The sequence below is a fragment of the Diabrotica virgifera genome, chromosome 1, assembly GCF_917563875.1.
Source record: "Diabrotica virgifera virgifera chromosome 1, PGI_DIABVI_V3a".
Lineage (NCBI taxonomy): Eukaryota > Metazoa > Arthropoda > Insecta > Coleoptera > Chrysomelidae > Diabrotica > Diabrotica virgifera.
Window position 1 is genome coordinate 150,205,717 of NC_065443.1, and position 14,625 is coordinate 150,220,341.

Genomic DNA, 14,625 nt, shown 5'->3' on the forward strand with positions numbered 1-14,625 from the left:
ATGTATTAATTTTACTGACTCACATAAATTTATCTCTTGTTTTTCTAATAAGGTAATTGTGGTAACTATTAATTTATAATTGTCATTGATATAAGCGAGTTCCTGTTTCAATTTGGGATTTTTTAATATTTTTTTGCTTCTCGAATGGCTTCGGAAATATCATCATCAAATTCTGACATAACTAATTTTATTTCATTGCAGTGTTCAAAGTAAAAAAAAACTGCTTCGAGCCAGGTTCCCCACCTTGTAATTACTGGTTTCGGTGGCAAAGGGACACCGAGAAGTCTTTGTTTATATATTTGCACCCTCAACGGAGCCTTTACAAAAACTTTTTTCATAAAATTTATAAAATTATTTACCAACGGAAACAGATTTCTTATTTCTTCAGCAATTCTATTTACCCCGTGGGCTACACAAGTGCAATGAATTAAATTGGGATAAAAAATCTTTAAATTAACAGCAGCTTTTAACATATATGCCGCAGCATCTGAAAGCATTAAAACTATTTTATTCACTGGTATAGGGTTGGGTAAAAAGAGGTTTGTTAAACTATCTTGTATAAATCGACTTATTGTTAAATTGTTTGTTTTTTCCAATTCTTTAACGGCAACTAAATAAGGTTTTCTCGCAAAGTTTTCGTTCAAAATTCCAATCATTAAATTAGCTATATACCTGCCGCATACATCTGTCGTTTCATCCACGATAATATACAAAAAAATTGCCCTCTAACTCCCGCTTAATTTTTGAAATACATTCCACATAACATTTTTCCATAGTATGTTTTCTCAATGTACTCTCGTCCGGTAAGGATTTATTAAGATATTTTTCGAAAAAGCATTTAAAACTAGGGTTATTAACTTTATATAGAGGAATGTTGGATGCAATCATCATCTGGCATAAGTCAAATTTAAATGCGTCTTCCTCCTTTTTTTTTGAACTGCTTAAACTATCCCGCAGAGATATTTGAGCTAACTTAGAGGAATTTAATTTTTCCAAATTACGTTTATGAAGTGGGGTTCCACAATGCTGGTCAATAAAGTACTTTTTTCTACTTGAAATCTGAGAATTTAAAAAAAATAATTAGAATTCTAAAACCGCTTTAGAATTTATAGAAAAAATAAAACTTACCGATTTGCCGCATGGTTTACAAAATGCTCCATCTCCTTCTAGAGAAAGTTCCGAATAAGGTGCGATCCATAGCCTTAATTTAGATGTCATATTTTCACACAAATGTCTAAAACGTTTTAAAACGTGTTCTTTGCTTTTCGGTATACGCAACAAAACTAAACTAGGATATAGCAATTTGTGACTAAACTCTGATACAGTAACCGACTGTACAACTGATAATAAACTAATAAAGCTTAGGGATTTCCAAATAGTTAACCCTCAAGTCTCGATCAGGTACATTTTCCTAGAAATCTGTTATATAGTCTGTTCGCTAAACTCAGACGCAACTTTCTAGATATTTTAGTCGGTAATTTTGCCAATTTTAGCAAAATTGGCAAAAAATAATTTTTAAATAGTTAATAATCACTAAATATTTAGTAATTTTGCCAATTTTTTCAAAATTGGCAAAAAACAAAAAAAATATCGACTAAAATATCTAGCCAGTTGCGTCTGAGTTTAGCGAACCGACTTTATAAACAAACCATTGATATTTTATTATTGACCCAAAATTTTATTATAGAATGGTTTAGTAATAGAATAATATCATGGGTAGTACCATGAAATTTTAAAAAAGGCACAAATAGGCGGAATTTACGAAAAAAGGCAAAAAGTGCAAAAAACAATTATAATAGGCAAAATAGGCAAAAAAGGCATTTTGCCTATAATCCTAGCTTTAGTGATAATGCTATAATGCCATAATCAAGCATTGAATTGGCCGTTTTACTGACATGTAAAATATTTTTATAACAAAAGTTACAATATATACAATATACACAATATTAAAAACAGTTTTGATAAACATTTTATTACGTATTAAGAGCTTTAGGGATGTGTTCCCAAAAGTTATGCTGGTAACACTTCTAGTGGCGGATTATTTAATGTAAAAGATATGTTTTACTCTATGTTTTTAAAATAACACAACTTTTGCAAGAACAATTAAAAATAAATAAACTAAGTATAAATTACTTACTTACTTAGTCCTAAGCCTTTCTACCTTTAGGTGTAAGGCTAAGTATAAATTACAATTCGAACAAATTTCATATGATGTAATTTTTTTGGTTCACTAATTTAATGCCATTATTTTTTATTTTCAGATGAAATGTGAAGGTGACGCTACTTTATGTTGTGCTAAACCTAAAGAACTGAGAGAAATGTCTAGAACTGGAGGATTATTGTGCGGCGGAGCTGCTTATATTTGTCAACACTTTTACGACAGCGCTCCAAGCGGCTGTTACGGAACTATGACGTATATGACACGAGCTGTAGCGGTCACTCTGGAAGGCTTACCAAAACACGGCGAACTGGACTGCACCATCAGCTAAACAACTTTTGAGCCTTTTAAGGGGCTATCCTAGTGTAAAAGTACGAATACATACCTATACTTTTTTTGGGAATTTCTAAAATAAAAAAAAGTACTGTACCAATTGTTTTGAAAATTTGCATGAGCATTTATTATAAAAAGAAGTACATGTTAAACAATTTTGATAAAAAAATATTGAAAAGTAAACGAATTATGCGCCATCTACTGACGCCGTGAAAATAAAAACATAGCTCCACTGCTGCAGTGATTGGGACTAAAAGAGATCCTGACACATAAAATTTCAAAGTTATTATTGAAATATAAGTTATTTTCTATACCATCAACTAGGGGTTTTTGATCGGATAAAAAATGTCAATTTGGCGGTTTTTGAAACTGAAAATGTTTTAGAAAATTTATATTTTAGCAAATTTTAATATTTTTCACAAATCCTAGTTGATGGTATAGGAAATAACTTGTATTTCAATAATCACTTTGAAATTTTATGTTTCAGGATCTCTATTAGTCTCAATCACTGCAGCAGTGGAGCCATGTTTTTATTTTCACGGTGCCAGTAGATGGCGCATAAATCGTTTAATTTTTAATATTTCTTTATGAAAATTGTTTTACATGTACTTCTTTTTATAATAAATGCTCATGCAAATTTTCAAAACAATTGGTACCTACAGTACTTTTTGTTTTAGAAATTCCCAAAAAAAGTATATGAATTTCGTACTTTTACACTAGGATTGCCTCTTAAATAAGTTGAAGATTTCTTATTTGAAAATGTGATTATTTTAAAATTCGTTTTAGTCAATTATTCTATGATATGGAATTAATATAATCTATATAGGGCTTTACCAAACAAAAAATTTTGAGTTTTTTTTCTTATACGTGTTATTAAAATTAGTTTATAACCAAAGAGTAATACTTATTCTTTGATTAAATTAAGTGTTTAAATTAAAGTTTCTTACTAGACTATTAAAAATTATGTTTGTTTTGTTTGGAAATTCAGGTTAAGTCTGGTTTTAGCCATATAGCAAAACTCTACCATTGACGTTGAGGTTTATTTCTTTACATTTTGTTTAATTTGCTGCTTAGATTACACCAGCTACCTGTTTCACTGCTAGTAGTAGGTTTGCTACTGGGTGTAATATGTAAGGTATAATCTAAACTGTTATTGTTCTACTATATTGTTGACCGTATACAATTTTTTTGGATTCTGGTTGGATTGGTTTTCTTGATTGAGGTAGGAGTCTATCGGGAAAAATCAGCAATACAATATCGCATTGAGGGTCGTTTCCATATGAAATGGTGCGATGACATATACAAGCACATAGGAAGCTAGTTTATGAAGATAAAACAGAAAATTATATTAAAATCAAGAATAAAGAAGCTACGCAATTACTAACATTGTGCAGTGTCTAAGGTGTCATTTTTATAATTATACGTTGTTTAATAACTATTCGCCCATTTAGGTATGTTGTTGGTTGTTTGATAACCATTTTTCTATTGTTGCTTATCAAATATGCAGTAGCCACATATGTTGCTTTCTGCTTATTGCAGATATTCATTATGCATCATTGTTCAGTCGTGGACTAAGCATATGGCATAATAAGATTTATTGTCCAATATTTTTTTGTTTTGTGGCCTTGGTTTGGAACCTTTAGCCACGTAATTACATATAAATATTATCATTTATTCATACAGGATTATACAGAGGGCTTACCCTTTTCACGCTCAGGGCTTCATCAGAGCAACTTCATTATAACACACAAGATATACTGTCGATCATATTGACAGTCTACACATTCTCTTTATAGTCGGCGATAGTGGAAGCGGTTTCCGCTTACGGTCAAACCGCGCGGACCCGCTTTTAAATGTTTTGAAAATGAATGCACGTCTTTAAATGTACACGAACATAGTCAAAGCAGGTTCGCGCGGGCCAACTGCTTTAACCCGCCTGACCGCTTTTACTCGAATGAGAATTTAGTTTTGTCCGCGCGGTTTTAATGTTTGTACAATGAATAAGGAGGCATTAATTGCTGCCGTTTTTGAAAGATCCCCTATTTGGGACACGAGAGAGAACGATATGTCACGTTCTTTCATTATCTTATTTTCTTCTTCTTCTTAAAGTGCCTATCCGTTCCGGATGTTGGCGATCATCATGGCTATTTTGACTTTGTTTACCGCAGCGCGGAACAGTTCAGTGGTAGTCGTGTTATACCACTTACGTAAATTTTGAAGCCAGGAAATGCGTCTTCTTCCCGGTCCTCTTTTACCATTTACCTTCCCTTGGAGAATCAGTTGGAGAAGGCCGTAACGTTCTTGATTTCTCATTACATGTCCTAGATATTCTAATTTTTTTGTTTTTATGGTTATGAGAATTTCACACTCTATCCCCATTCTACGCAGGACTTGCACATTGGTAATTCGGTCAACCCAGGATATACGTAAGATGCGCCTATAACACCACATTTCGAAAGCCTCGAGCCGATTCATAGATGCAACAGTTAGTGTCCATGCTTCCATTCCGTAGAGCAGAACTGAGAATATGTAGCATTTCAACAGACGGTATTTTGGTTTTAATGCTATGTCTCGACTGTTGAAAATGGGTCTCATTCTAACGTATGCTGCTTTCGCCCTTATTATTCGCTGTTTAATTTCTGTTGAGTGGTCCCATTGGCTATTTAAATTCGTACCCAGATATGTATATTGCTCAACTCTTTCGATATTCTGTTGGTTAATTGTAAGTTGAGCGTTTAGTATTGGTTTCTTACCAATTGTCATAAATTTGGTCTTCTTTATGTTAAGAGCTAGTATCTGTTGCTGACTTCTGTTATACGATTTGTTAATATCTGTAAATCATTGAGATTATCGGCAAAAACTATGGTGTCATCTGCATATCTAATGTTATTCAACCATTCACCATTTATTAATACTCCTTTGGCACAACCGTCTAAAGCTTCCTTAAATACCGATTCAGTAAGTATTGAATAGTAGTGGAGATAAAATACAGCCCTGTCGTACTCCTCGTTCTATTGCAATTTTATCAGTTAACTGGTCTTCTATTTTGATTTTGGCCGTTTGATTGTAATAAATGTTTCTGATAATTCTTAGATCTTTGTTGTCAATTCCAATTTCTTGCATTAGAGTTATTAATTTGTCATGTTTTACTCTGTCAAATGCTTTCTTTTAATCTTATTTTAAGTTTTGAAATAGATGATGATATTCTCCATAAATTATTTTTTCGCGATTAAGAAAATGTATACCAACTTTTTTTCTTTTCAGTTAGTCAAAACAGAATCAAAAGCAATCATATCGTCATCAGAAGACGAAATTTTGCTATAAGTTATAGACGCAACTGACAAATTTGAGCCATTTTTCCCGCTTTTACCCGTCTTCACTGTGTTACCATCCCGCGCGACAACCGCTCAGATTCGCGCGGTTTGCCCGTAAGCGGAAACCGCTTCCACTATGTGTGCCGCCATACACAACAAACTTATTATTGTTAATAAATAAATCAAAAGGTAAAAAATTAGTTTAGAATGTATTGAGATTTATCAGTTTTCCAGTGTTATGGAATGTCGAGATAAATGGTATCTTCAAGAATATTTATATGTAGTTGCTAATTGTAGAAAACGTTAAAGTTGGAGGAATTGCATCTCGCATTGTAATTTATTCTGTCTCCGACAATTTAGTGTATAATGTATCCCAGTTCCTGTAAGATGGCTATTCTTGATCTCAGTCTGTAGTACATGTACCACTGGTGGTACATTAAACTATTTGGGGTGATATGCAAAATGCAAAAACACAAAAGCAGCCATAAACAGCACCGCATAAAAATAACACACAAAAAATTAAGTAGTATTTTACATTATAAGTTCAGTAGGTGAATATAAAACTAAAATACGGGAGCATTGTCGAAATGCGATTATTAGTTAAAAATCACAATAAAGATGCACTAGAAATAAACAAACCAAGACACTGGAATGTTACGAGGAGCACTCCCGAATCATGATTTACAATATATAAACTTTGTAAATCATGATTTGGGATATTGTAAATCATGATTTGGGAGTGCTCATTGTAATATTAACATGTTTTGGTTTGTTTTTTTCTAGTGCATCTTTAGGGTAAGAACAGAACTAGTGGGTCGCGGTGGAGGTGAAGGTGGCGGTCGATGTCGACATCCATGTAAAACAAACACATTGTAGTGAATGGAAGAGAACAGAGCAGGTAAGTCGTGGTGGAGGTTTAGCGCGATGCCATTCAGGAGGTTTACATCAATGCCTTTTAAAATAAAAATAGTTTGTTTTACATGGATGTCTACTGTGCGGCCTACAAGGATGCTTCCCTGTGATTCGTCCGTTCGAAGCCAAGTTGTCATTACCTGCGCTATCTGAGTTGATTCTTTTTATATAATCCCTTTTTTGTATTCAGTTTATTTTTGAATTTCTAAAGTAATTAAATTCAGTAAATTTTTGAAATATGAAGGAGGATCTGATTATTTACAGCTGACATTTCATCACTATCATCACTTGACGACACAGCATCGCATATGCACAGTCTTTTTGTCATTCAAATTTCATTAAACTACTTCACTTAATAGTGATTCTAGCTTGACTGACAGCGCAGGTGACCTCCTTGCTATGTGCTATCGACATCGACCGCGACTTAACTAGTAGCATCTACCGCGACCTACACCTCCACCTCGACCTACTTGTTCTGTTCTTACCCTTAGTGTGATTTTAGTATAGATAGGAATTTCAGTTATGTAGGCGGTACCAAAAATAATAAAAAGAATTTTGTGGTACATGACTCAAAAAGATCGAGAACCACTGATCTAGATGATGTTTGGATGTAAATAGCGGAGCGAAAAAAGCAGATAGCTATATCAAAAACAGCTTAATTTAATGAGACAAATATGGGTAGTGAAATTTAGGTGTACGTGAATAAGTAATGATCATTGTTTTGCTTGTAAAAATTATAAAATAGTTGTAAATTGATAATTAAAGTGTAAAATACTAATTATAATATTATTGTGTGAATAATATTTATCAGTTCTTACTCGACTGTATGTATCGTATCACATTTTCAAATAGATGTTAAATAATATTTTTTTGATTAGAATAGAAACTTGTAAATATATACACTATTTATGACATGTATACAGCTCAAATTGTTATAGCTTTAAAATTGTTGTTAGTTATGTGTAAGGCTTGGAAAAGTAATGGAAGCTATTTAATAAAGTTGCGGAAACATTCGAAATTTGACGCTTTGCTTCTTACGAAAACTACGTGCACGGTACTACAAATATTTATAATAAGTTCCCAACGAAGAAAAATCTGCCTAAACAATTACACGTGAATCGATCGTGATTTCGAACTAGAATCGCAGGTAATCACAAGCTTCCCTCGCGCTACGACTCACCTTCTACTCTCTCTATCCCTATTTCGCTATCCTTTTATCAATGAATATGCCTTAGAAAAGACGATCATACAGTGTTCGTATATTTCGAGCGCTTTTTCTTAGCTGTCAATATTTTATGGTGATTTACTGTAGAAAGAAAAATTGCTTCTATTTTTCTACCTTTTTTATTTCTGAGATATAAATTTTTATTTATGATTTTGTTAGTTGATTTGGAGATATTTTTTCCTACATCCATGCTAACTTAAAGTTACATTGATTTACTTTCTTTATCACACTTAATTCAATAAGTCGTAAGCCTAAGTTTCTTTTATTATCTCCTAGAGAGATCTGCGTTTTTCTGACAATGAAGCTGATGATGTGTAGTCTCATTCCCATGAATAATCTCTTTAAAAGTTATCCAAACTTAATCATTGTTTGTGTGAATTTATAAATATTTGTGTTAAAATCTAAACCAGTCTGTGTGATCTAGATAGGTCGAATGGCAGTAGACGTTTTAACCTACGGATTTCATTGGCATCGCGCACTTTTAGTTGGGCAGCTAACCAATTTAGGTGCACTAACACTACACTCTTTAGCCCATTTCTATCCAACTTTGGACATAAGCCTTCCCCAACTCTTTCCATATCTGTTTGTCCTTGGCTGCACTTTTCCAGTGAGTTTCTGCAGCTTTTAACACTATATTTGACACTAAAAGGATGTAAGACTTCATTGATAGATTCTAAAGGCATGATTGAAGATATCATGCTGAACTATTTCGTTATTGACGTAGGGAGCATCAACAATAGCCGGCAATACTTTATTTTGGAACCTCTACAAGATGGAGATGTTGGAGTTGCTAGCAGTTACCCACATCTGGAATAAGCCTAACTGATAATATAACTTTAAAGTAAAATTAGACCGTGTGCATCAACATAGTCTTTTAAAGTGATACACTTATTTTAATGCTTCTCTGATAATTTGATGTTTATTTTGTAAAACAATTTATTTTTGGTGTCAAAATATGCTGTAATATCCTCAATAATCTACATATTTAACGCTTTCTCTGGGGCAAAATATAAATAACCAATAGTACCTATGGTACCAATGGTACAATTACAGATTTAAATGACAAACTGGCAAAATGGACAGAATACATTGAAGAACTTTTTGCAAACGAAAGACCAGATATAGCGGTGACAGAACCTACAGACGACACAACAGGACATGAAATCCTAAAAAGAGAGATAGAATATGCTATGAGGAACACTAAAGGGGGTAAAGCTGCAGGACCAGATGAAATTCCTGTAGAATTGTTGAAACTTATAGACGACACACTTGAAATAATGGTGAACCTCTTTAACACAATTTATATAACAGGCATCATACTAAAGAAATGGCTCTCCTCTACTTTTGTCACAATCCCGAAGACGAATAACGCCAGAGAGTGTTCAGACCACAGAACTATAGCATTGATGAGCCACACACTAAAAGTATTTTTAAAAATAATTCACAAAAGAATATTTAATAAATTAGAAGAGGACATAAGCGCCACACAGTTTGGATTCAGAAGTGGACTGAGAACACGGGAAGCTTTGTTTGGTCTGAGTCTATGTAGGTTTCATAGATTTTGAGAAGGCCTTCGACAAAGTCAGACACCAAAAGCTGTATGAAATCCTAAGAAGCAAAAACATCGACAGTCGCGACATGAACATCCAGTCCAGGTTGTACTGGAGACAAACAGCAAAAATCAAGGTTGATAAGGAGTTAACCGAAGAAATTAAGATTCGTCGAGGTGTGCGTCAGGGCTGTGTGCTTTTTCCACTACTATTCAATATATATAGCGAAACAATATGTCAGGATGCGTTCCTAGAGCAAAACATTGGTATGAACATTAAAGGAGAGTTAATTAACAATATACGATACGCTGATGACACGCTAATAGTAACAGATAACCTAGCAAATTTACAGTATTTGAAGGAAAACATAAACACTCATACCAATAAGTATGGTCTAAAACTGAACATCAAAAAGACTAAATTTATGATTGTAACAAAGAAGCTATACACCAATGTGAATTTAACCATAAATAATCAGCCAGTTGAAAGAGTTACGTCCTACAAATATTTAGGGGTTTGGTTCACTGATACTAATGACCAGACAAGAGAAATCAAGAGCCGAATAGAGATAGCGAGACAATCATTTGTCAAAATGAAAAAGTTCTTATGCAGCCGGGACATAAAGATAAACTTAAGAACGAGAATGTTAAGGTGCTATGTTTTCTCCGTTCTTCTGTACGGCATGGAAGCTTGGACACTGAAAAAAATAAACATCAAAAACATTGAGGCATTAGAGATGTTGTGCTACAGGAGAATGTGGAAAATACCATGGACAGAAAGAGTAACAAATCAAGATGTTTTGCTGAATATGGGGAAGGAATGCGAAGTGATAAATACAAACGAAAAAACTGGAATATCTAGGCCACATAATGATAGGAGAAAATTTCTCTCTGCTAAGACTCATACATAATCCAAGGAAAAATCTCGGGAAAGAGAAATGTGGGATGTAGGAGGATTTCCTGGTTTCGAAATTTAAGGGAGTGGTATGGGTGCAGGTCAATACAGTTGTTCAGATCTGCAGCCAACAAAGTTAAGATTGCTGTGATGGTAGCCAACCTCCGATAGGAGACGGTACTGCAAGAAGAAGAAGAAGTACCTATGGACTAGATCTGAAGAATACGGTTATGTTCGACTTGAATGTCTTGTAAAGAGTACTTTCGTATCGTTTTTTTACAATATCTTTAATCAAACACCTCAATAATACTGTATAGTATCGGGCGTCCAAGCTGTGTAGTACACGTTATATTTAATAAGGGATCGTTTTACTTTCAAATTTGAGATGCAGACAACTTAGTCTATATCAGCAACAGGCAACAGAGCTACGGTGTATTATTTTTATTTTCTTCTTCTAAATGTTCCTATCTTCTAGAGATGTGGCGGCTACGTTGACCCATTTTTATTTCATTTAGTTTAATTTACAAAGGAGTCCATACAAGAGTAGATATCGTTCCGTCGATAGGGCTGGTAGATAATTTTCATTATATGTATTGGCATGAACATTTTTGTGAATCATTTTTAGCAATGTCTGAATACAAAATCGAATACTTGACTGAACAATAGTGGGCTTTATGAACCTTTTGAGCATTTTTATCTACTAAAGAAATGTTTTTGGCGCATTTTTAAGTAATTCTAATATTTTTAATAACATAATAAAAAAGAATAGATACTTTTACCTACTTTTGTTGATTTCGAATAAGCTTTTGAGTCAAGTTAAAATTTTAACAACTTATTGGATATAATAATATTTAGTTATAAAATCATGTCAAAAAAATTAGTCATTTCAACAGGACTTTACACGTCAGGTAATAAGAAAGGATATTAAAAACAATGCAAAATCATTGACGCATTATTGTTTTTGATCGACGGTGGAACCAACTTTCCTTTTTGATAAATCTTCACGCAAAGGAATGAACACACTGGACTTAGATGGGCTGGACACATAATACGAATGCCACACAACATGATGGTTAAAAAGCTAACCACAGGATCAGCTAAAATAAGAAGAAGCAGAAGCCGACCGCGAATTAGGTGGTTAGATGAAGTTGAGACCGAACAGAATGGCGACGAATCTTAGAGCAAACTAGGATCCAGAAATGATGTCGAGCTAAAGATAATAACGAAACCAATTTATGTGGCATATTATATTGTCTACCAAACAATTCAGGATGATTTTTCAGAGCGTGGTTAAGGCCTACATACCTCCTCTTAACTGTTATTTTAAACTGAATAACGTCTAAATGGTAACCGACGGTAGTACAATTGAAAGATTCTAAAGGTACCGGTGGGGGATGGCGTCTGTGCGCAGTATTAATCTGTGTATGGGAGAGAAACTATTCGAAATAATGAAATTTTATAAAATGTATAATTTCAGTATTTCGAATACTTTCTTTCTCATACACCGACTTTCAACTGTACTTGAAAAAAAGAATGTGTGTGTACTTTGTACGCACGTAAGAAGTTATACTTCAACGAAATAAAATACTTTAAACAGTTTATTTTTATTTTATTAAACTAATTTTAATACTTACCACTTTCCAAAAATCTAAAAATTAAAAAAAAAGACAGCAATTGTCCGCATTTGAACCCGGGACCTCTCGATCTCTAGTCGAATGTTCTACCAATAACCCACGACGGTACAGTTTATACGGTTTCTCGGACATTATGACAAATCACGGTAACAAATAGACGAAGTGAAGTATTAAATATAAATATGTTTTAATAATACGTAATCTTACTCCCGAGGAGGACAAATCCAAAGACACAAAAATTATAATAAATATATTTACTAAAAACACTAATATACTTTTTCCACACCTTTTTTGGACTAATAATACATAACTTAAAAGATATAGCAACGAATAACATACTGTCTCTGTGCGCATGCGCGCAGAATAATAATTTACTCCCTATCGCGCCTAAAGAAGTGTAACTTCAAAAAAAATCTTCACTTTAGACAGAATACTTTATGAACAGATTAGATTTTTCAAATGTTTTAAAAATTGCAAAGTTGCGGTACTTAAAAGACTATAATTTACTTATGGTCCGATAGGTCTTAATATTTGACGGGCGACGTTTGAAGGTTGGTACTTTATAAATTATATTTAGATTTGTTATTAGTAGCGCCTTTGTACATCATGCTCAAGACTTCTTCCAAAATCGGACGACACACATTCAGCTTTAAATATTTTTTACTCATATATTGATAAAAAGTTTATAATGGAACCGTCCATTCTATAAATTATAAGTGAATATGTACTTCCATTACTATCTAATTCAGTTACACAAAAATTGGTGCCAAATTATTGTTTTTATTACAGTTCCTGTATTTGTTATTATTATAGAATTTATTTGCAAATTCAATGGTTAATTCAAGGAACATGTCAAATATGTCAAATGATGGATTGTTAAAATTATTTTATTAGTATGTAGTTCCGTTTTGTTGGAAATAAATATTTCAGTAAAATATCATGTTTTTTAATATACCTACTACATTTTTATTACTGTTTCAAGTTGTTTATTGTTTATAAGATGATTGACATACTTATAAATGCTTCTTATTCTTTTTGAATAGACATAATTCTGCCTAGGGAAATAAATTAGGACATTTTTAACTAGTCGTATATCTTACAAAATTTAATCATCTTTATTTTATTTTGCTACGACTTTGCTCCAAAATGAATCGTTTTAAAGTTATAAGCAAAGAAATTGGAAAAAAAGTGTTTCGAAATTTTGTAAAATTTTAATTTTTTTTATTAGGGGGATGGGTACGAACTTTCGGCTTCAACGCTATGTAAATGGGATTCTTTTTTTTCGAATCCTGAGAAATCTAATAAGTATTTTTGAAAAATTTAAACGCATAATGAAAGATTACCTTATTACCGAGACTAAGAAAACTAAGAAAAAATTTAGTGTGATTTTTAATTTCAAATATCTCATTCAAAAGAAACGTTTTATTCATTCTAAGGGACTTTCGGCCCTCGGTAATAAAGTAATCTTTCATTCTGCGTTTAAATTTTTCCAAAATACTTATTTGTTTTCTCAGGATTCGAAAAAAATAATTACATTTAAAATACATTGAAAATTTTGACAGGCGTCAAAATGTTCCTTCCCTCTTAATGTTCCGGGCACATTTTAGAGGTAGCACATAAGTCAATTATGAATATTGAAAGTATCACCTAACTTTATCTGCAAAAATCCGAATGCTACCTCTCACATCCACCTCAAAACAGATCCGCCCTGGTCTATAATATACACTCACCGGCACAAAATTCCGCCACCCAAAATTTTTGATTGAGTTTGACAATTTATAACTTTATTGTTTGTGCTTCGATTTGCAAGATTATTGCACCAGTTTATAGGTACAGCTGGTTCCTAAAAAAACTGATACGACTCTTATTAAGATTTGATCATTTTGAGCAGTGTATGATTGGTCTGACATATTATATTTATTATGACAGACAAATAATAAAATAAACAAACAAACAGCCATTTTTTGAGGTTGAAGTTATCTGACAAATTTTAAGATTTGGTAGTGACAGTATGTAAATAATAAGTATTTATCCTTGAAAATATATAATAAATTAAATATAATTAAACTCATATTCATTATATCACACCTCATCAAAAGCTTTTTACAAGAACATAGTCAGTGATATTGATATGGCTTAGAGCCGGACTACATCAAGATCGCCTATAAATCGTGCTGGTAATTGCCTTGCAGCGAGACCAAAAACAAAAAGAAGAAGAAGAAGAAAGTACACTGCTTAATTTTCTATAAAATACGCTATAAGAGTCGTATCATTTTTTTTGGAACCAGCTGTACATGTATTGTTATCGTTTGGTATTATTCCGGTAACAAAAAAAATTTGCTTGTATGTCATTATACAGGGGTGAATGGAACCGTTGTATTTTCTCCTAACTTTAAAAATTTCTGTGGAAAAATGGAATAGCTGATTTTGCTTTATAGTCCTGTCATATTATCCCGGAGGCATCACTAAAATTTTGTTTTTTGAATTATCCGAATATCTCTTCTTATAAGAGCTGTACCATTTTTTGTAAATAAAAACGCTGATTGACTCATGAAATAGAGGTTAGATTGATAAGATTAGATTTTCCCGCATGCAGCCCAGATCT

The 14,625-nt window shown here is 32.9% G+C and overlaps 1 protein-coding gene across 3 annotated transcripts in view; it reads left to right on the top strand.

Annotated features, from left to right (window-relative positions):
* Nucleotides 1-12,955, top strand: part of LOC126881171 (probable phosphorylase b kinase regulatory subunit alpha) — a 241,563-nt gene extending 228,608 nt beyond the window's left edge. For all 3 annotated transcript variants that reach the window (XM_050645257.1, XM_050645252.1, XM_050645261.1), the window contains one exon: nucleotides 2,262-12,955. In XM_050645257.1, coding sequence (XP_050501214.1) covers nucleotides 2,262-2,489 — 228 coding nt within the window. In that variant the 3' untranslated portion in view covers nucleotides 2,490-12,955. The remainder of the gene's footprint in view (nucleotides 1-2,261) is intronic.
* Nucleotides 12,956-14,625: the final 1,670 nt, after the last annotated feature.